General features: G+C 40.1%; 1 protein-coding gene across 1 annotated transcript in view; it reads left to right on the top strand.

The window, feature by feature from the left end:
• The first annotated feature begins 12,283 nt into the window (after positions 1-12,283).
• LOC127623249 (chromodomain Y-like protein 2) overlaps positions 12,284-24,468 on the top strand; it is a 77,786-nt gene continuing 65,601 nt past the window's right edge. The window contains exon 1 of the mRNA XM_052097605.1: positions 12,284-12,410. Within this exon, the coding sequence (XP_051953565.1) occupies positions 12,387-12,410 (24 nt within the window). The 5' untranslated portion in view covers positions 12,284-12,386. The remainder of the gene's footprint in view (positions 12,411-24,468) is intronic.

Raw genomic sequence — 24,468 nt, 5'->3', positions numbered from 1 at the left:
TTTAGTACACTTAAAAAGGGAATATACACTGAGGCTATTAAATATGAGGCCTCAGAGTTTAAAACACACAACGAAACAGTTCTAACGAGTTTGATATACCTCAGAAATACACAACATACAGGGATTACACGTATTTCATTAGCAATATGCAGTTCTGTGTTTAACTGAAAAACACACACACACACATTTTTACGTTCAAAGTTTCCCCCTTCCTGTCCACACGATAAGCACGTGGTGAGCATGCGGATGTCACATGCGGTTCTCTGTCAATAGTTCATTGTCTCTTTGTCAATACATTTATTGTGCTTGTGGAGACTAGTTGGCGCTATTTCAGTAATTAGGGGAGTTTCAACAGTAAGTTCTTGTTTGTTCGGAACCTGCCGAGTTAATGATTCCTTCATTGATTCCCCCAGTCGCTACAATACCGTGGGAAGAAGTAACGACATGGGGGGCAGCTGAAGTGGCTTTCTCTCGTGAGAAAAGAAAGCCGCGACCGCAATTTTGCCATGGCTATGTTCTCGCTCTGAGAACATGAACCATTCATAAAACACTGCCTGCATGTGATCGCAGCCCAGGCACGCGAGGCAGATTTATGACCGTCAGAAGTGGAGAGAAATCAACCGCATCCAGGAACTACACAGAGGCGTAAAGACATCTTTAAAAAGACACATCCTGAAAAGGACATTCAACGCCTGCTGTGTATTGCTCTTTATGAGTGGGAACTCAAACTCTTTTAGAGGAAATAAACTATTTTTAGGAGGAGAAACACTCTTTCAGGCAATGAAAGCGCTATCAAAGCGCCCAGGGGCATCGACTGCACAACGTGCAGAGAGAGAGAACGGCAGCTGGAAATGCGCCGTAGATCCAACAGCAGTGCTTATCGCCAGTAGAGGTGAGTGGAACAGTGGTGAACTCAGCTTGCTGTTGCACAACCGTTCGGCTCCGAAGAAAAATTCTGACTGACACTCGCTGCCCCGCTTCACTTTATACCTGTATGTCCGGGGCAGGGCTTGCAAATTCTGTCTGCCAATTTGACATTGGCCTTTGCTCAAGTTCAGAGGTACGTTTGGCATCCCAGGAAGACCCCTTGTGTCACTTCATTCGACACAACGTCGAGTGAGTGACAGAAGGGGAACTTGCTTCTAACAAAATATTTCAAAACTTTAAAAAGACATGCTATTTTTTTCATTGGTTTATCCAACGATTTATGGTTTATAAATGTATGGAATATTTATGGTTATGAAATTGTTGTGACATCACACAGGCAGCAGACAGGCCTTCAGGTTCTTCTTACTTGGAGCAGTTCTCATGTTTTAATTAGCATTAGCCCTATATGATGTAATGATGTTTGTTAATAATAATACAAGTTTTTATGAAACACATGGTCTCCAGTGAAGAAATATAAGCAGGCAATTGTAAAAGATTTAATGTGAAAAAAGTTAATAAATACAGCACACGTGCAATATGCATCTTCACAGTTTAAACACATTTTGACCATTTAAACAACTATATTTGTATTTATTAGGTATCGATTGTACAAGTTAGTTACTACATTATGCCAAATCTTGGCCGTGTTCTGACACAGTGACCCTGATGGAAATCTTAAGAAGTCCTACTCTGCACTGATCTTTTGAAAATAGGGTGTTTCATGCCCTCTCAATGAACTTTTTGGTCAGTTTAGTTTCAGCTCATTGGAGATTTGAATGGAGTGCTGCCTTTAAGTAGACCTGGGAAGCTTGTAAGGACGCAAACAAATACACCATGAACGACGGCAAAAGGTCTTCTTCTGTTGTACCAGTGGATAAGAATAACTGAACACACCCACATCACTTTTACATGACATAAATGATGTATTAATGCATGTTCTATAACAAATGATTAATTAATTACCTTAAAACAAACCGCAAAGGATATGTCATAAGTTGTCTGTCATATATAACATATAAATATTATTGAAATTAAGGACTGAAATCGAAATAACTTCATGGACTCTTTTCACACCTATTTAGTAAAGAATTGCTGGGTAAACCTCAATAGTGGTGAATAGGAGTGAATGGGAGACCATGCAAATATACAGTTGAAGTCAGAATTGACATACGCTTAGGTTGGAAGTCATTAACACTCCACAGATTTCAGATTAGCTAACTATAGTTTGTGCAAGTCGTTGTACTTTGTGCATGACGAATAATTTTTCCAACATTTGTTTACAGACAGATTGTTTCAATTGACTATATCACTATTCCAGTGGGTCAGAAGTTTACATACACTAAGTTAACTTTAAGTAGCTTGGAAAATTGCAGAAAATGATGTCAAGCCTTTAGACAATTATCTTCTGATAGGAGGTGTGCTGAATTGGAGGTGTACCTGTGGATATATTATAAGGCCTACCTTCAAACTCAGTGCCTCTTTGCTTGACATCATGTGAAAATCAAAAGAAATCAGCCAAGACCTCAAAAACAATTGTGGACCTCCACAAGTCTAATTCATCCTTGGGAGCAATTTCCAATCACCTGAAGGTACCACATTCATCTGTACAAACAATAGTACACAAGCATATACACCTTGGGACCATGCAGCCATCATACCGCTCAGGAAGGAGATGCATTCTGTCTCCTAGAAATGAATGTAATTTGGTGTGAAAAGTGCAAATCAATCCCAGAACAACAGCAAAGGACTTTGTGAAGATGCTGGAGGAAACAGGTAGACAAGTATCTATATCCACAGTAAAACAAGTGCTATATCGACATAACCTGAAAGGCTGCTTAGTAAGGAAGAAGCCACTGCTCCAAAACCACCATAACAAAAGCCAGACTACAGTTTGCAAGTGCACATGGTGATAAATAAATGTCCTCTGGTCTAATGAATCAAAAAGGAAACTGTTTGTCCATAATGACCATTGTTATGTTTGGAGGAAAAAGGGTGAGACTTCACAAAATAGATGACATCATGAGGAATTTTAAGAAAGTTTCTGGAATTGTGAAAAAAATCATTTTAAATGAATTTGGCTAAGGTGTATAGGTGCTAAGGAACTTTTCAAATGAAGAGAAAAACAGAGAGTGGTGGATTACAACAGTCTGAAGAGAGAAGATGGCAAATTGAAAGGCACTTATGCTGCATTCCATTCAACTCAGAAAGTCAGATTTTCCAACTTCCTACAAGAAAAGTGCTATAAAAAGCCATTTGAATCGGAATTCCAACTTGGAAACTGGTGTGGAAATTTTCAACTCAAATTTCCATGATGTCCATCAGAGATGTCACAAAAACATGTCGGCATGCAGGGACATTACATAATGTTAAAGCTTGTTTAACAAATCCTGCAGAAACAGGTATAGGGTATAACGGGACAAAAGTCTCTGTGGGGTTAAAGGCTCCATTGATTTTATTTTCTCCCAAAGCACAAAATAGCAACAAAAACAACCAAAATACTTTCCTAAACATCTGTTTGACACTATGACCTGCAAAATATTCCAGATCCATGAGATATTTGCATGTGGTGTCTAAAGTTTGATTTTGAGGCAATTTGATAAAAATGTTTTTATATTTTTTTAAATGTTGCAAATTTATGTAGCTGATGAAATTCCCTGAAATGAAAATATTTATTTTTAGACAAAATACTTATAATTTTCAGTTTTGTTTAAGGTCATTAAATCAAAACAATTTCAATAACTGTCCAATAAGTGAAAGGATAGTATTTGGGATAAAATGCCCCCCCTGTTGCAGGGTGTAAAGGCCCCTTTTAAACACATTGTTTTTGTTTTTCAAAATGGGCTCACACTGACTCATCCAATCGTAATAGAGATTAGTTTATAGAATATTTGAGATGTAATAAAATGCCAAATGTGATTGAAACAGGAAATGGTTGACTTTGTTCTGGAGTGGTTATTTTGATTAAGCATCATCTTAATTTGTTACTGAAAAAAGCTTCTTGGTGTCTCAAAATTATTTCCATTAGTTGATACATTTTGCACTATAACTATTGCCCTGGTATATACACAATATCATTTTAAACCCCCCAGGGGCCTTGTACCCCAAATGAGGGAGCCTTTTACCCCAAGTGTGGGGTAAATGGCTCTTTCATCACTTTTTATTAACTGAATTTTAATTGAAACAACCTTCCATTATTATTTCCTTTCACACAAATTATGCTGATCCATCAATATTCAATAATTTTATATATTTTTCTCCTTAATACATTTTGTGACCAGAAAAAGCTACATTTCCTTAAGGGGTGCCTTTAGCCCTGTTGTACCCTATTAAATATGGTTAATTATTCTCTCTTTTGCTAGGAGACATCTCCAGTTTTTTTTTTTTTTTTTTTTTTTTAAAGAAAATGAGGAACAAGTCAAAAATATTTTTTTGTGGTAATCAAGCAAATGAGCTTGAAGTTGCCAGAAGTTTGCAGCTCTTCTCCGGTAATGGTTAACCTGCAGCAAACATTGGGCTACAATGAAGAGTTTGCCCCAAAGCTCATTTGCATGTGAAAATGAATAAGTGGCGAGTTTGCGGCAAGCACTGTAGATTTTTTCTTAGGGATATTGAACCCAGAATACCCCTTCTCCCCTCGCATTCCGCAGCCGTTCCTCCGCATCCAGGCAGCTGGGCTCCTCTGTCCCCCAGCAGATGGCCGTGGCTTCTCCATGGGGGTGGATGGTAGCGGCGAGTACTCCACTACGGTGTATCCCTCCTCCTTCCCGGGTCTTCGGCACTAGTGTAAAGGGATTAAGGGAAAGGAGGCTTGACAATATAAATTATATTTAATTAAGAACTTAACCAAAAGACACAAACACACACATATGATGGACAGATGCCGTAAACGCTCTCTGCCGCACCACTGTCTACATTTGGCCTTTATCCCTCTCGGTGGCTTGATTAGCCTGTAAGGGACCGGGTGTGTAGAATCACAACACGGCCTCGCCCTCTGCCCTGTCACAACTGTATATACATACTTGGCACCATAATCAGTGCTTGCAGCAGTTTTTATTATTTGTTCATTTCTTTGTCATAAAAGTTTTAAATGATCTTACATTGCTCCACTTGTTACAGTTTTGAAATATTAGATTTATCTGCGTTTAACAGTGAAATTAATTATAAATATTTAAATTTCAGCTATTAGTCTAAAACTATTTTTAGAAAATCATTAGATTTTTTTTTTAAACAAACAAAAATCAGAATCCACAATGACTTTGCATTAACTTATAATATTTATTAAAACATTACCGTAACCTGAGTTTTTGGATTGATTTATCATTTATGGCTGCATTTAAAAAGCATTTTTGTCCATGGAACCAAATTAAGAATTGTACATTTCACAGTGCAGCAACATGTACATGTAAAAAAAAATTATGTTTAAAGTTTAGAACTTTCGGGACCTGGGTAACTCAGCTAGTATTGATGCTGACTACCACCCCTGGATATGTGAGTTCGAATCCAGGGTGTGCTGAGTTTTGGATATTACATTTTGGAATAAACTGCTCTTGGGTTCTTCAATTCGGCGTGTCATCGCCATTGCCATTACCAGCTACATCGTTACAGAATACTAGACCGCCCATTATGGACCCAGCAGTTCGGTTCGGCTGCTGCATCATCGTCAGGTGAATCAACCCCTGGAGAATTACATGGAGGATTTTTGTGCTCTGGCAAAGCAAGTGGACTTTAATGAGGTTGCCCTCAAATACATTTTTTGCTTTGGACTGAGTCAGCCAATCTCCACTTTAATGCCTGGCGGTCGCAGTCCCCTCAACCTGGCTCAATATTTTGACCTCGCCCTACAGATCACTGGTTCCACATTCAATGTGGGGGAGGCGGACGCCGAGCCAGAGTTCCACGTTATGGCCATCGCCGTGCCAGAGTTTCACGTCATGGCCGCCGCTGAGCCAGAGTTCCACGTCATGGCTGCCGCTGCGCCAGAGTTCCACGTCATGCCCGCCGCCGAACCAGAGTTTCGGCCAAGCCAGCAACCCACATCATTACCAATGAGCCCATGCCTGCCATGGCCAACAAGTCAGCGCCCATGTCTGCCATGGTCAAGGAGCCAACGTTGCCAGCCTCGTCTGTCCCAGAGCCTGCACCGCCAACTTCATCCTCACAGAGGAGGAGGAGAATGGATTTCATCTCTGAGTCTCAGTCCATGCCTGCGACCACAGAGGTCGCTCCCGAGACTCAGTCCATGCCCACGACCACAAAGGTTGCTCCCAAGACTCTGCCTAAGCCCACGGCCACAGACGTCGCTCCCGAGACTCTACCCATGACCACAGAGGTCGCTCCCGAGACTCTACCCGTGTTCACAACCACAGGGACCATCTCAGAGTCTCTGCCCATATACACGACCACAGAGGTTGTTTCCCAATTATCCACGGCTAAACCTTCCAGGACCTTGTCCCACGTCATGGCAGCCAGGCCAGTGTCAGCTCCAGGCCATGTCGCAGCCAAGCCAGAGTCAGCTCCAGGCCACGTCACAGCCAAGCCAGAGTCATCTCAGGCCACGTAGCAGCCAAGCAGCTATGTTACAAACAAGCCTCTGCTCCACCGTCCAGGCCTGCCTCTGCTCCACGGTCCAGGCCCACCTCTGCCCCCCACCCCCCCAGCTCCTTCACAGTGAAGTTTGTTATGTTTTGGGGCATTGGGAGCTGCTCCTAGGGGGGGATATGTAAGATCTAGATGTGTTTTTGTTCATGTTTTGTTTATGTCCTTTATTTTGAAAAGTTTGTTCATGTTCCATGCCATGTTTTGTTCCTGTTTCCTTGTAATGTGACCTTCCTGTTTCCCTCCATGTTCATGTGTCTTGTTTTCATTGGTTCATTGTTTGATTACTTTGTTATCAGTTCTAGTTTGTCATTGGTTTTAATTTATTGTCTTGTTATCTTGTTTAGAGTTCTGTTTGTTCATTGGCATATGTTTCCTCATGTCCATGTATTTAAGCCCTCATGTTTGCCATTGTCTGTTGTTTAGTATTGATGTTTGTGTAAATGTTCATGCCATATTCATAGTCAAGTCAAGTTTATGTTTTGTTCAAGTTTAGTCAAGTTCATGGTTATGTTTTGATTCACATTTTTAGTCAGGGTTTTTGGATATTACATTTTGGAATAAACTGCATTTGGGTTCTTCAATTCATTGTGTCAACGCCATTGCCATTACCAGCTACTTACTTACACATTTAGTTTTTGTGGACAGCCTATTAAAATGTGATAACTTGCCTAAACTGTCATTTCTGAGATATACAGTAGGCCTACCCTTGTTCTGAGAATGTTCAGTAGATCTAATTTTAGATCAGATACTACCTTCATTACATAATTTACTCTAGTCTCAATGTATGTCGTATGCCAGTTTGGTTTTGTTGTATTTTTTAAATAAAAGTAACACAAGATGATGTGTCCCCGCAAAGTGTGGTCAGATGCTATTGGATTTATTCACTTGTTTACCCAAGAGCTATTACAAAAATATGATGATATTAGAATTTTTGTTTGGAGCAGAAAATTCACAAAATATTATTTAAATGTATTTCAATTTTAAACTAGATATTTAAAACATGGAAACCACTGCTAGAAAAATACACATTTGCGTAATTAGACTTTTGACTCAAACCTTAGAGTCGCTGAGGTTTAGTCCTGTGTAAAAACTAGCCCTGTCTATAACACTGTCTATGACTGAGCAAGTTTCTTACCAGAGGTACTTATGTTGACACTGCACCCGTAGTAGCCAGGGACAGATTAACCACCGGGCCAATTGGGACATTGCCTAGGGGCCTCTAAACCCAAAGGGCCCCAAGCTCTAAATTAAATATTTATTTATATTTGAGATATCTATTATAAATCCACATAAATGTCAGCCTTAAGTGAAATACCATTTGTTCAGCCGAATGTGTGTTGGACGACAGAAATAAGCAACAGAATTTGTGCAACAGTATAGAGGACTTTAAAATGTTTAAGTCCTGCATGCATTTAATGTTTAATGATAAAGAGAAAGGTGCCTCAATACCCTAAATATGTGCACGGTAACCAATTATAATATTAGGTTAACCGCGAGAAGTTCACAAGCGTTTATTGTGTTATTTGTCGGAAGTCGGAATAAAGAACGCTTATTGCCATGGATGCGTCAAACACAATCTCAGATTATCAGGGAATAAAGTGCACAGTGAGCTATGAGCCTAAATATCGCAATACATATATCTTCAAATGATAAAATCACTGTAATCATCTCAGGACTTCTTCAGGATGCTTTGATTATATAATTATTCAGCATTTAACTTGTGTAATTATTGTCTGTTCACCAGAGAAAAAGGTGTGCTGAAACTTTGTAAGGTGAAAAACAATCTGAAATCATGTGTAGCAGTGCTGCACAACAAATTGTAAAACAGAACACAGGTGTCTCGAGATGCATTTATATATATTGAAGTTCTTTTAAACTTAACACAGTGTCTAAAAAAATGCAACTGCGCAGTACGCTGTAAAAAGTGAGTTGTGGCACAGCGATCAAGATCCGTCCAGTGCATTTACATGGCCTCGGTGCACGTGTGAACAGACATAACTCGTCCTATAACCTACTTGAAAAACTGACCTGAGGTTTGTCATGTACCATCAGACTCAGATCAGGTTGAAGACTTCAAAACACGTGCAGAATAACAGAATAGTGATTTTGGTATTTGAATACCATGCACATCCCTATTAATAATGCATGGCTTTGGATCGGTTCATAATTAAAAAGTACATATAACGGGCCATGAAAGACATTGCTCCAAACTCCGTCAATTTAAAAAATCCAACCAAATCTGCCAAGCGTCCTGTAGCACATAAAAGTGAAAAAATTATAAATGGTCTCTGTTTTGACAAGCAGGAAATGTTCACAGAACAGTGATGTCACTTGATGTCACCAACAAACAGTCCTTGAACTGGTCTATAATTTTAATTTTATTTAAATTAAATTTTTATTTAAAAAGAGCCAATCACCTTTTAGATACAGACATCACCTGTAAATCTACTCGCTAATGCGTATTAGATATACGAGCTGAGAAATTGCGTGTTTTAGCTTAAAATGAGGTAAAGAAGCACAATTTATGTTTCCAACATTATCAAATAGACTGCCTTACTAGACAGACTTTGCTGCTAACTAAACAATTCAGTTTAAAGTCTTGTTGAACAGACAACATAATAGCCTCATACTGTGAAGTTTCTACAGGTGATTCTACTTGGGTTATCTTCACCATGAAGTCACCGAGCATCTGCTTATGATGACCTTCCTACTGTTTGGACCAATCTCTTCTGCACGGTTCTGTAGAGATAGGCTGACCAACCAGTCTCTGGTATGGGTACATTAACTTCATACACCTTGCTGATGCAGAGTTTGCCATGAACACCCTGATGTTTCAGGTACTCTTGGGTAAGCCAATGAGAATCATGAAGTCCCAACCCAATTCCACTCTGCAAAAGAGTGGAATTGGAAATAACTTCATTAAGGGCCTGGCAAAGGACATTGACACCATCACCCTACATGATCAGTACATCAGTACATCAGATACACAAACAAGAAGACAGGCAGGCAGCAGCCCCTCCCAGCCCCTCCTAGCTCCTTCTTGGCTTGTGTGGAGGTGAGAGGTGATAAACAAAAGACTGAGCTACCAGTGCCTCGACTTCATAGCTAATTAGCCAGAAGACAAATATAGTTAAATATAGTCTTGCTAACATGCATGACTCATGAGCTACTAACTAATGTATTAAATTAGCTAAAGATTAGCTAAGGCAGTATATCATGGCCATACAGGCAAATGTACTGTAACTTAATGGAGACACTACAGGTGAATACAGTCAAATTTGTGTCTAATAACATCATCACTATCGCCTTATTGATATGCAAATTAGGTGTTAACTAATTAAAATGTGCTAATTTGCATATTACAAGGCACTACAGGTGAATAGGATAAACAAAATAACTAAAGCATATCACCACAGAACTTCCCCAGTTAAGGACTTACATCAAGAGTCTTTGAAGTCCCCTGAAATGTTATGTTTAAATATGCAGATTAGCTTGTTTTGTATCATTTAGAATAAATCTGCAGATTCAAACAAATGGAGGGTAGTAGGTTTAAAACAAACACAATCTAAAAGTGTATGTTGGAAGTTTTCTTTCCATTAGAGTAAAAGACATGGAAGCAAAATTGACCAAAATCTAAAGAAGACCTACTAAAGAAGACCACGTTCTCTGTATGAACTGATTATTTTGTAGAATTAAACAATTGTATGACTGTGAAGGAATTAAAATAATTGGTAAGGAAGTCAGAGCTGTTAATATATTTATCGTTTTGTTTAAAAAAAAAAGTTTTATAAATAATTATGAGAAGTGTCCTTTTTTTCCACTTGAGCCCCTGCCCCCAAAATGTCTGCGCACATCCCTGCTAAGAAATCTATTCCTCCCACTGAAGAAAAACAGTGTGGGCCAAATTACCTCAAAATCAAGTTTGCAGTGCATAGTGACAAGGTATTTTCAAGGGCGATTTTACGATTTCTGAGGCCCCAAACAACCGACCAACCCGGGCCCAATTTTGAAACTTTTTGCTTAAAAAATTACATAAAATTGATTTTAAATCATAATTTTTAATTAATCCTATCAGCCACTGTAGCCACGTATATTCAACATGTTTCATGAAATAAAAATCTAGTTAAATATAATGAATGCATGTTTTCCAGTTTTTCCACAAAAAAAAAAATATTTACCTACATATATTTTTTAAAAACACTTTTTTTTGTGAACAGGGTGTGCAAAAACCTACTACTTCCTTCACCCAGTAACATTTTGGAATTTAGTTAGTATTTATTAATATTATAACCCATCAATTACAGTATTTATTGTTGTCAAGTTTGTCATTATAACATGATAGAGTATTATTATTATTATTATTATTATTATTACTTTAAGGATTTATACATTCATTTTATATTTCTGTCTTATTTACTCTCACCTGGAGCTCATTTTCTGATGCTGCAGTGTATTGTTCACCATGTAGCAAAATGCTGTATTTTTTGTAAGATTATAAACAATCTAGATGCTGCGCGACCAATGAAACAGAATGCAGGTGACTCGACATGCGTTTTTGAAAGTTCTTATTAACTTCAAACAGTGTCTAAAAATGTGCCGGTCACTGCGTGAGTTACTGAAGAAACAGTGAGACGTGGTGCAGCAGTCAAGGGCGTTAGTCCAGCATGTTACATAGGAAATCAATGGAAAAACAAAGCATACGCACGCAGTGGCTAAGCTAGGGTGTGGCCAATGGGTGGCCATGGCCACCATGGACCGAAGCCTGGCCACCCCATTGGCCAGCCCACTCGCAATTGCTGTTTTAGTAATTTATTTTGTCATTTTCTGGCACAATTTATTTCTTTAGAGGTCAAATCATCTCAAACCTCAAATCATGTACAAACTTAACATGTGTGCACTCCAAGGTCACCAAACCTCTCCGTCCCGGGTGTCATTTTATCCACTCACGCCCTCACAGTTTGACGATATAAAAATGCTCCCTGAAAATTTCTGTACCACCACAGACTGATCGCTTGCCCCTGCTTGGCCACCCCTTTGAAAAAGTCCTGGCTCCGCGCCTGGACGCACGCAAAAACAAATTTGGTGTGAACAGCCCCTAACTCATCCATTTGCATGTATCTGAGTCTGTGAGTGAAACAAGTTCAGAAAGACTATATATTTTTTCATAAATGACAAACCCAAGGTCGTACAGACCTGAACCCAGCAGCTTCTAATGTGAACCACTCTGAGGAATGAAAAAGGCCCATGCTGACAAGGGCTTGTTTGCGCATGTACCCAGAACAACGTGTCACTTCAAGCAGTTTTTGCTGAGCTTTCCAATTGGGGTGGGGGCCCTCTCGATGTCCGGGGCCCCATGCAAATGCGTGGTTGCTGGGTATATATGAAACTGCTGTTTCATTCATTGTTTCGTGCTTCATTAATGTTCAATTACCACAGAAATACCTCACTAATAAATATACCTTGAGAAACAATAAAATGTGACAACTATCCCCAGTCTAAGTAAATGAAATATAGCTAACAGTGGCCTTGTATTCATTAGCAGACCTTCAGTCTAATGTTGTTATTGTTTAAAGATGGACAGGGATTGTTTTCCAGATCATTAGGCAGACTAATGTGAATAAACCCTCCAGATTACACAAACAGCCCCGCCCCGTCTCTCTCTCTCTCTCTCTCTCTCGCTCTCTCTCTCTCTCTGAAGTGAAGCGCGATCCATGTCAGCCGCGCTCGATTGACGTTGTCTGCTGATCTTTTCTGTTGCTGACTGCGGCTGGGCTTCTCGTTAATTCCCGCGTCTATCTCTCGGGCCATCGATATATAAACCCACCGAGACTGCCCTTGACACCGGATCCGCACGAAGGAATATGGCTTCGGGGGACCTTTACGAGGTACAGTTTGCTCCTGTCTGATGGATTTACTTTTTAATGTTGACGAATAAAGGAATTAGGAAGTAATGCTAGGTCCCTGATCGCGCACGGAAAAGCCGATGATCTGAAGCCCTTTAAACATGCGAAAGTCAGCGGAGACTAGAGATGCGATGAGTGTGTTCATCACAGCCTTCAGATCGCGGTGTGTGTGTATGTGTGTGTGTGTGTGGTGTGTGTTTGTTTGTGTGTATTGCATGGGAATTTAGGACTTGGACTTGACAAATGCATTTGATAATTTGCGACTCATTTGGAGCAGCATTGGTGAAGTGGTGAAGAAAGCTGACGAGAGGTAATAGTGAATATTATGGGATGGCAGGTGTGTGACCTGTGCCCTGCTTCTGACTGTCAGTCAAATGTTCATTTCTGCTCTTCTCTTTTTGTTAAAAGTGGTGTTATTGAAGTTTAATGAGAGACATAATTGAGTGATTAATGAATAATTGAAGCTCCATTAATGGGAAAACGTATCAAAAGTTTCGGTTTGATGAATATGGCTATATGTTTTAGAACTGAAAATGATTGTGTTTTGTCAAATAGTCAGGATCACAGTTTGGTTTTATGGTCGATGGTTTGTTGTTAAACATTTATCAAACTCCTCTTGGAATGCTGATGTCATGGCGCCTGTTTCGCTCTCTGTTATTGAAGAAACACAATGTATTATTTATAATTGAAAACATCTTTATTTGTCACAATTTACATAAGTCATCAAGTATATTTTAATATACTTCAATATACTTATTTAATATATATGCGCATAATGTTTAATTGCTGTGTCGCAAGAATATTTCTGCGACAGACAGCTATGATGTTTTTAAAGAAGGTCCAACAGGTGTCAAGCACTGTTTCCTCTTTCAAAATGTGATTAAATATCATAGTTACTACCTTTTTAATAATCAGCCCATCGTTCAAATATTCTGCTCAGAACACGATGGCTAGTGACTGTAAAATGAAACACTTTACCTTATTACATTCAATACAAGTACATTTTATGATTCATAATCTCTTTTTTTGTATGTTTTTAAGAATGTTTTATTTGGATGTTTTATTTGGGGTGTCTAATGCTTTAATGCAGGGTTTCCCAAACGGGGTTTGCGTGAGTGTATCCTAGAGGTTGCAAATATTTCCGTTATGTACCGATAATAATAAAAACGTTGATGGATGATTCAAAATGTTGTTAGTCATTTAACAATAAAACAATAATAATACAAAAACAAACATAATGCACCTTTTAAACCAACCTTGTGCACTAGCTTCAGTGTAGGGTTGCTCCGATACCAACATTATAGCTTCGGTATGATACAGCCCTGGTACCTCGCTATCGATACTAAATCGATACTTCAACAACAAAATAGAGTTTACCGATGAAATCACATAGAAAAGGACTTGATTAAAAGAACTGCATAACGTCTTGCAGTTGCAAATTCTGGATTTTTTAATTTGAGTTTTTCTGGATTGGATGTTTTATAGTTTAAAGGCACAAGCAGAGGTGTAGCAGTCATTTTAAAAGTGGGGGTCACAGCTGTCAGTAGGTAGCTTGCACAGACCCAACACTTATAGACTTTTTTCAGACTGCAGGCGAATTCGATTTTTTTTTATCTTTTCAGGCAGACCGTCCACACTATTAATTACATGTGATCAAATCAGATTTGAGAATTAAAGACATGCAAATAATTGCCCCAAAACATGCATTGTGGTGACCTGAAAGTTTTCAATTAAAATAAAAAATGTATATTCACTAAGAACATTTAAATGTATTCATTCAGTATGTCTAGTCGAACTGAATTTTTTTGTATCAGCTGAACAAATCATATTAAACTAAAACCCGTCTACACATGTGCGCCCTGACTAACCGTACATTTGAAAGGGGAATAAACGTACATGTTGGACCGGAGCTGGGAACGCGTCATGCAGTGCTGAAGTCGGAAGACACAAACGACCGTTGGTCCCAAGAGAAGAGAAGAACGTCATTTTCAGTTTCATAAAACAAGTGGTGAGTATTGAGTACAGTTTCTAAAGTTAACTGCAGCTCTCATTTTGTGACTAACATAATGTGGACTAGAGAAATCTTATGACGAAAATGAAAGGAGTTTTCATGTTAGCCTTATGTATTATTGTATTTTATTGGTTCGCTCTCCACACATTTATTCTCACCGTGTACATACATTTTAGACTATATTTGGTAGAATTATGACAATTCCATGCTCCCAGTGGTTTCATGGTAAACTTTTCCAAATCAATCCCTTGATCAATCCCCATTCTTCTGCTATAGAGATCCCCGTCTGTTGCTCACTTCGACGTTTTGTCGAAGAACCGACACTAGGGGTCTCACTTGAGAGCCTTGCGCATCTCTGAACTTGAGGAAAGGCCAATGAGAAATTGGCAGACAGAATTAGCATCTCCCACCCCCTGGACATACGGGGTATAAAGGGAAGAAAATGCGTCTGTTCATTCAGAAATTTTCTTTGGAGCCGACCGGTTGTGTGAGCAGCAAGCTGCAATTCACAAGACTGTTCATCTCGTCTCTCAGAGCGTATGCTTTTGGATATATGGTGCATATCAGCGGCTTTCTCTTTCTCTGCACGACAGTGCAGCTTTGCCCCTGGGCCCTTCGACAGCGCTCTCTAAAAGAACATTTTTGTAAAAGAGTTTAATTCTCTAAAAGAGCAATACACTGCGGCGTTGAACGTCTTTTTTAGGACGCGTCTATATAAAGATGCCTTTCTGCCCCTGTGTAGTTTCTGGATGCGGTCGAGTGCTCTCTGCTCCTGACGGTCACAGGTGCTGTCTCGTGTGTCTGGGCCATGATCACACCAAGGCAGCCTTTGTGGATGGTTCGTGTTCTCACTGCGAGAACCTTACCATGGCAACGCTGCGGTCGCAGCTTTCCTTCCTAAAAAGAGGACGACCCTGCTGGCGATGGAGGCGAGTTGGGGATGGCAGCGGGCTCGGTTTCGCCGGGTACATCCCCATGAACTACCTGCCCCTGACACGCTCGTTGATTTCCACCCGGGCTCGGGGTAACAGCGGCTTGCCTCACGGCCACTATCCTCTTGAGCACCCTGAGCTGGATGATGAGCTCACCGCTGCATCATAGAGTGTTCCGGCGTTTAACGCAGCGTCTGACTCGAATGGGCTGCCAACCTCAGGTCAGCACGGCAAGTCAGAGGCTGACGCCCAGATGGCCGACATGCTTGCCCGGGTTGCCGTCAGCGTGGGGTTGGACTGGAATCCTCCGTCCTCCCCACAGCCTTCGCGGCTGGATGATTGGTTCCTCGGGTCTGCGCGCCGCTCACATCAGCTTTACCGCGGTGCACGGCGAAGACGCCAAGTCCCTGTGTGCGGAAATCACAACTCTCTTACTCAAAGACACGATAGAGCCTGTCCCTCCAGCCGAGATGAAGAAGGGTTTCTACAGCCCTTACTTCATTGTACTCAAGAAAGGCGGTGGCTTACGACCGATCTTGGACTTGCGAGTTTTCAACCGGACTTGCACAAAATCAGGTACAAAATGCTCACGCAAAGACACATCTTAACTTGCATCCGGCATCTAGATTGGTTCGCAGCGGTAGGCCTGAAGGACACGTATTTCCACATCTCAATCTTGCCTCGACATCGACCCTTTCTACGGTTCGCGTTCAACGGCCAGGCGTATCAGTACAAGGTCCTCCCCTCGCGTCTTTACGAAGGTCGCAGAGGCAGCCCTTGCCCCACTTCGGAAGCAGGCTTTCGCATACTCAACTACCTCAACGACTGGCTCATCCTGGCCCACTCCCGAAAGTTAATGTGCGTCCTTAGGGACCCGGTGCTCAGGCACCTCAGCCGCTTAGGGCTTCAGGTCAACTGGGAAAAGAGCAAGCTCGCCCTGGTTCAGAGCATCTCTTTTCTCGGCATGGAGTTAGACTCAGTCTCAATGATGGCACGCCTCACCAACGAGCGTGCGCAGTCAGTGCTGGAATGCCTCACCTTGTTCAGGCCAGGCACGGCGGTCCCTCTAAAACATTTCCAGAAGCTCCTGGGGCATATGGCTTCCTCCACGGCAGTCGCACCGCTGGGGTTGACGCATATGAGACCGCTTCAGCACTGGCTCCAGACTCTAGTCCCGTGTGTTTATCACCCCCGCCTGCCGCCAGACTTTCAAACCCTGACCTGACAGACCTCTGTTTTTTACGGGCAGGAGTCCCCTTGCAGCAGGTGTTGTTGGCTGTACTTCTTGCCCATCGGAGATTCCTCCCGCTAGGGAGATATAAGATATATAGAATATAAGCAAACCAAACTCGTAACATATTTGACATGGATTTCGTGTGAAACCCAATGAGAGCACTTTGATGCTGTTTTTTTTTTCTTACTTTTTTTTTTTTTTGCTACCAAAGATTTTATGGTTTACAATGAAAATGAATGCATCATAATCAGTGGTTAGCAAACAGGTAATTGTTCAGGTTATTTATCCTTCATCCCAACAGAACACAGTCACAGACAGATTTTAAACACTGAAGGTGGTAGAACATGCATTTTCCCGCCATTTAAATCATACTATGCCCACACGGATCATGATGTCAAGTTAAGATTGTCAAAACTAACTTCTCTTTGAAGAACATATCATAACTTATTGTTTTGATGTATGGGAACTTCAAAAAATTAATTTAATGTATATATATTTTTTTTATTTATCTTCAAAACTTCATGAAAGAAAGGTACGTCTAGATAAACACTAACGTGTATGAAGTGAGTCTCTTTCACCTGAAGATGGCATTACTGAAACCTTGACCACCAAAGAAATGAAAGACTGAACTTTACCCCTTGACTCTATTGTCTATATTCTACCACAATTCACAAAATCTGACCACATATGAAGTTAAAATGTGCACAAACTTCAAAATTCAGACAGTGGCAAACACTTCTGTACAACAATGTTTAAACAATTACAAAATTGAATTTTTGAAATTTAAGATTGTGCTTCAAATGTTATCATCATGTTGTTATATGTCTCTAATAATCCTATTATTCCCTGTTACAGGTGGCAGATTTGACAGCACAGAGGTCCACTGCTCTTCTGAACTTTCTTTGAATTTGAGAGAGAAGACCATTCTGGTCATTTCTTTTATTAAAATGTAAATTCAGCAAAAAATGAAAATTATTTTTATGATTTACTCACCTTTTAGCCATCTCAGAAGTGTGTCTTTCCTTCCTCAGTAGAACCAAAATGAAGAATGAAGATACAATGCAAGGAAACTGCTACCAAAATGTGACTGTACAAAAGGCATATTTAGGCGCATAAAAGTAATCCTCACAACTCCATTTGATCGATTAATGTCATCTGTAGCAAGTCGACAGGTTTGTGTAAGAAACAAATTGGTATTTATTTATTTTTTTTTTACTTTAAATCGTTACTTCTGGCCAGCGATGAGATGCTGGTTGAAATTACCAAACTCTCGCTTGACTTCTTTCTTCAGTTGTAAACCAAGCGCCGCTTCTGACTTCTTGCGTGAATGCGCAGATGCGCTTGCGTCATATAACAACTGAGGCAGAAAGCGATTTGTTTTTAAGTTCATAATAATATTGATTGATTTATGTTTTAAACAAACCTATCGATTCGCTTCAGAAGACATTAATCGATTGGCGAGTTGTGTGGATTAATTTTATGCTGCCCAAATATGCCTTTTGGACCGTCAAACTTTGGTAGTTGTTTCTTGGCATAGTATGGACATACTGAGCTGACATGTGCATATACTAATCCTCATTTCAGTAAGACATACACATCTGGGATGGCTTAAAGGTGAGTAAATAATGAGAGAATTTTCATTTTTGCATGAACTAATCCTTTTTAAGTGTACAGTGACAAAAGCTGAAACCACTGAAACAAATAAACATTAATAGCTAAAATTAGGAAGTGGGAGTAAATACAGTTACTGTATTACTGAAAACTGCATTCTACAGAGTACCGAGGCTTGGAAGAACAATACATGCAAGTGATGGATCTGCATTTCCATATCAATATCATTCTCCAATGCGGTCAATGATGCAGTTGACCTGAAAGAGCATGTGGTTATGGGTAAGTTGGAAGACTTAATGCATTTATTATCCTCTAGAGCAGAGGTGGACAACTCTGGTGCTGCAGAATTGAGCTCCACCCCTAATTAAACACACCTGCCCTAAAGTAATCCTGGAGGTCTTCATTGATTTGTTCAGGTATGTAGATTAGGGTTGAAGCTAAATTTTTCAGGACAGTGACTCTCCAGGACTGGAGTTGGCCACTGCTGACCTAGAGGATAACAGGATATTTCTTTCTTCCGTTTCACAGTTATTTCAGTTTTATGATTGTGCTGTCATTCTTTGGTTAGATAAACTGGCATCAGTTCTGCAAATATTTGTCAGGTAATGTGTTTTCAGATGTTTATTATATTTAAATGTATGTACAATTTGATAGACCTACCTCTTTTAGGCTGCTTGTAAGAGCCATCTTTAATGTATGCAATATCATTTTTCTGTAATTGTTTTTGCTCTATAATCTAAGTGAAATATTGTCTAAAACAATTATTCTGTTGTGCAGGTGATTAATAAAGTGTTAATAAAGTGTATGTTAAAAAGAGATTTTATGTTTCATGGATTGCATTTTTTCCACAATTATATTTTATACTTTATTTACACTGGGAGAGTAAGGAATTAACAATTCAGTCAACTGTTTACAAAATTGTATTGTGACTTGTGGCACAAATAAAGACAATCTGATTATCTGTTGAGCCAATGCTAAAAGCAGGGCTGGACTGGTAATCTGGCATACCGGCATTTTCCCGGTGGGCCGACGCAATTTGGGGCCGATCGGGGCGAACTTGCCATCGGGAGAACCGAGCGGGCCTGTGGGTCGGCCATGAAATGTGCCGAATGGGCTGCGATAAGGAAAAATGAGCCACCGCGTTATACAGAACGGACCACAAAACTGTGCTGCAATATGCAGAAATGGACAGCGAACACCCGCCCCTGCTCAACAGTTGGGCCAGTTGCCATGTAAAATCCCAGGCTGATTTCTCTTCCCAGTACAGCCCTGGCTAAAAGACTGTTGCCACAACAGAGAATATTAAATTCACAGAATTTTAATTGTGCCAATTGAAAAATTTCAATGCAACAAGTCACTATAAAATTGAGTTTGAGGAATTTGTTTTTTTACAGTGCAGTATAAATATATTACTTTAATATATAAAGTATATTGAAGTTAAGTATTATATTAATATATACATATTATATACTTTTAATATTTGTAGTATGTTAAAGATGGAAGTATTACAAGTATTAGTTGCTAAATTTGCTGCAATAATAAAGAGCATCTTGTGGAGCACTTGCTTCTGTTTCACACATGACAATAAAATACTGAGCACAAGCCAATTTTGTTCTCTGTGTGTCAATTATTGAAGATGTAAATGTTGGCTATTTCATACCAAGTTATCAAATGTACATACACTAATGGAATGACATACATCTGTAAATAAACCTCTATGTACACGATGGAGAAAAAATCGCCATTGGTTAGTCAATTTTCGTTTTTACTCGCCAGAATTTGGACAACATGTAAGCGTAATGCAACTGAAAACTAAAAGAGATATGAAGAAACCCAAGAAGGGGGCATCATGTAAAATACATTGTATATGTAATTGTGGCAGGGCGGAGAGTGGGTCCGGGTCGTGATTATACACACCCGGTCCCTTATCAGGCTAATTAAGCCTCGGAGAGGGATAAAGGCCCTCCGCCCTGCCACAGTAATATACTGTATATAATCATTTATAATGATTACATTATGTACAAATGTACAGATTTCACATTCTGTCAATTTATATGTCATGAAATTGCATTTTTAATTATGACACAAGCTGTTGTCACTATTTGAAATTTCATAAAAAAACTAAGAAAATATTCACAAGGTTGGAACCTAATTAAAATATAATATATTCTAAAAATAATAATTTAAGTGTTACTACACCAGAACTACTATGTAAAAAAACTAAATGCAGCACATGCCCAGACTTAATTTCTTAAATTCTGAAGTTAACATTTTTCACTATGTATGATTGTGCCTTTTAAATATTTATGTATTTACACATTTATTACACTTACTACATTACTACAGTTTGTTTCATGTTTGTTTATATGCATTTGTTCGATTTACATTAATATGTATAACAAGAACTACATTTGGTACTGTCTCTTTAAGAGATCAGCTCTGCAAGCAAGTGTTTACTGTTGAATGAATGCAGCATACATTAATGGGTGAGAAGTTGCATGGTTGTTTTCCCTCATCTGTGCAATGTATGATTAGAAATGGGTGGACAGGGAAGAGAAATCGGTCGCTGGCCCAAAAGTTGTTGTCTTATCTCCACCGTTCGACCCCGCTTTATGGCTGGCCCACCGGGAACAGCTTTCATGCTTCTTGGCATGCTCTCTTCCAGTCTTTCACATTGCTGTTGGGTGAATTATGCCACTCCTGGCACAAAAATTCAAGCAGCTCAGCTTTGTGTAATGGCTTGTGGTCATCCACCTTCCTCTTGATCACATTCCAGAGGTTTTCAGTGGGGTTCAGATCTGAAGATTGGGTTGGCCATGACAAGGTCTTGAGCCGGTGGTCCTTCATCCACACCTTGATTGACCTGTCTGTGTGGCATGGAGCATTGTCCTGCTGTAAAATCCAATCCTCAGAGTTGGGGAACATTGTCAGGAAGCAAGTTTTCAACCAGGATAATCTTGTACGTGCCTTGATTCATGCATTCTTCACAAAGATGAATCTGCCCAATTCCAGCATTGCTGAAGCCCCCTCAGATCATCACGATCCTCCACCAAATTTCACAGTGGTTGCGAGACACTGCGGTTTGAAGGCCTCTCCAGGTCTCTGTCTTACCATTAGATGACCAGGTGGAGAATTGGTGATGATCTGGAGATGTAAGGCTGGAATCGGGCAGATTCGTCTTTGTGAAGGACGCATGAATCAAGCCACCAAGTGCGGCTGACAAAAAAGTTTTGGAACCCTACTTTAAGGTGACAGCATATTAATCAGTAGGGCTGGGTATTGATACAGATTTCCCGATTCAATTCTGATTTCGATTTGTTTCAATATTGATTCATGTTGGGTTTTTTCAGTTATAATGTCCCTTTTGTTTACATATAAAATAAATTGTATCCCAGCTAATGCTGTTAATTATATAGGGGACCTTTTAATTAGGTTCATAAGAAAAATATAAATTTCACTTATTGTATTTGATTACTTTTTATTAATTTTGGTCACACTTTGGCTTTTTAAAAATGAACAAATATATATATTATATCAATAAGTAAGATATTATACAGGGCTTGACATTAACTTTTTGAGGCACTTGTCCTTCGGACAAGTAAATTTATGTTTCACTTGTCCTTGCACAAAAGTCACTTGCCCGGGTAAAGATTTATAATTTCATTTATTTTTTTGTGTTTTGCTAATGCAGAATTCGAACAAACCATTGAAAGCACCCAAACACTATCAATATTAATACAATTCAGTTGAAACAGTAGAAAGGAACGTGTCCCAAGAATAGAGTTCCCCTTCAATAAGAAATAAGGATCTCCAGACTCCATAATACAAAGTAATACTTTGCACGCTGGTGTGCAGTGTATCACCAGAGGTAGTGGTGACTCTTGGTGTAAAAAACACTATTACTCCACAACACTATTCATCCTCTGTATCTTCGGACCCGATGCCTTGATTCCCAGGGGTTAAATCCTGGAGCCGCTGCCTTTGGCTGCAGGTCCACCACCTCTCCACCACCAATCCAGCATCAAAGTCTTGCAACTTTGGGCCCTCTACTGACAGAAATAGCAGCCTATGAAGCTGGACTGAGCTGAGGCTGGTCCTCCAGTCGGACTTGATCCGTTTCATGGTTGAGAACCCTCTCTCACACACAGCTGTGCTGACTGGCAGGACCAAGTAAATTTTTAGGAGTGTCACCAAACTCCTGAACCGTTCACATCTCTCATCTGAAAAGATAGGAAAATATAAGGTTATATTTTATCGGTCTCTCATTCTGATGACAGCAACCGTACTGAATGGCACTACATTTTCCTTGTCTTACTTATCCTGTTTAAGGATACCTTAACTGTTGACACTACCCTGCCGCCAGGAGGTGTTCGATATGGAAAAGGCTATTGAGAATGAACCCCTACAGTTTTTGTGTCAAATTCTTACAGTAGTACACACACCTGACTTCAAAATATTTAAGAATGTGTCCCTCATTGGAACAGCTGTTCTCCCCTGGGCAAAGACCTTGTAGTCTTGAAAGTTGGACATGACATCTTCTGTGCTTATGCCCTCCCTACACAGGAGGACATTGAAGTGCCTAGTCAGTGCCCTCAGATCCTCCTGACCACTCTCCCTGAATTGAGCACTGCCATCTGACCTATCCCATTTGGGCCAGCAAGAGGGATCAAAGGCCTTAAATTTACTGACTGTACTGCCCCTTTCTAGGTCCCTCAGCTTCTCCTCTAAGTGAAAGATGATGGCATCTGTTTGGATTAAAACATAATCATTTGAGTTACATTATTGACAATACATTAAATTACACAGCACCAATCTATAATGTAATTAACACTACATTTCTCCTTACCAATCACTGCAGCTCGTTCTGCTTCCAAGCTTGGAACTGTATGTCGAACCTGGAACTGCACTCCTCTGTGTTCTCCATTAGTCTTCACTGCCTCGTAGACTTTGGTCATCTGTGGACCCATTTCTGTCTTGAGTGCTGTCTCCAGGCTTTCAACCGCTTGACACACCGTGTTGTTGTCTTTCTGGAACTCTTTGCTCAAAAGAGCGAGATGATCCAGTGTGTCACACATGACGTGTAGGAAGATTAAATTGTGAAGGTTCTTGAGGTACCCAGTGAGTTGTTTCGCTCTTCCAACGACAGCTGGTGATGGTTTGGGGTTCCTTTCCATGCTTGCCATGTCCTCAAAATGGGCCAGGAGGACAGGGTAACTATCACATACAATCTACAAAAAAAGAATTATTATTATATATAATCCATTTGGCATTACTCATTAATAAAATCTGCTGAAAAAGCTGTAGTTAATTTAGCACTGACCTTTGTTGCACGATGCACATATGGTAGCCATCGGGCACCATGGAGGTTGGACGGCTTCAGTACCTTCTCCTCCAGGGCCTCAGCAATCAGGTGAAGCTCCCTGAGAGCCTTGGGGGAGTAGTGGTACTGGTCATATAGGTTCTTCAGTGTATTCTGAAGCTTTACCATGTTGGCATTTTCTTTAATTGCTTTAGTCACACCCAGCTCCAGGCGATGAGCAACACAGTATATGGAGATGAGGTATGGAATGTCCCTCAGAAGCTGCGCTGCCACCCCATTCCTGCATCCGAGATTGACTGCTGCTCCATCACTGCCAAATCCCACTAGCCGTTCTTTCCAGTCATCTGTGCCAGCTTCTCCAAATGCTTTGAAGAAAAACACAAAAAGAGAAGTCAGTTGAGCACCATACATTAAAATGTAAACATAATAACACAGATATTGCATTGCTAAAACAAACCCCTCTGGATTAAGGTAGTTGCAACCGAATCAGTCTCACTTGTCAATTGCTTTCTGCATTTCAATATCATAATGACATTTCAAGTGAAAACACTTGTGCACCGTAAATCTACCGTCCAACCATTCCACATTACCTGCATAGATGGCATCCAGGATCCCAGAAGCATTTCCTTGCTTAACAGCTTGAATGGAGAGGAAAGCATTTACTGGACCCTCATCTGCCATGAAGCGGATATAGACAGCTTCATTTTCAATGGTGCCACCATCAGTTGCCCCATCAATCATGATGGAGAAATGTTTGGCTTTCCTCAACTTCTCCATGAGCTTTTCCCTCTCCACATCATATATGTTACAAATGAAGCTGCAAAGAACAACATTATTCTGTTAACACTTTGGGTACGGCACACAATAAAGCATTGTTCGGCTACTTTATTTGTGTTTATTTTGTCTGTGTGTGACATACCGAGCACAAGCTT

The sequence above is a fragment of the Xyrauchen texanus genome, chromosome 29 (assembly GCF_025860055.1).
Source record: "Xyrauchen texanus isolate HMW12.3.18 chromosome 29, RBS_HiC_50CHRs, whole genome shotgun sequence".
Lineage (NCBI taxonomy): Eukaryota > Metazoa > Chordata > Actinopteri > Cypriniformes > Catostomidae > Xyrauchen > Xyrauchen texanus.
The sequence above is the reverse complement of the archived record's forward strand: the minus strand, read 5'-3'. Positions and strand labels throughout refer to the sequence as shown.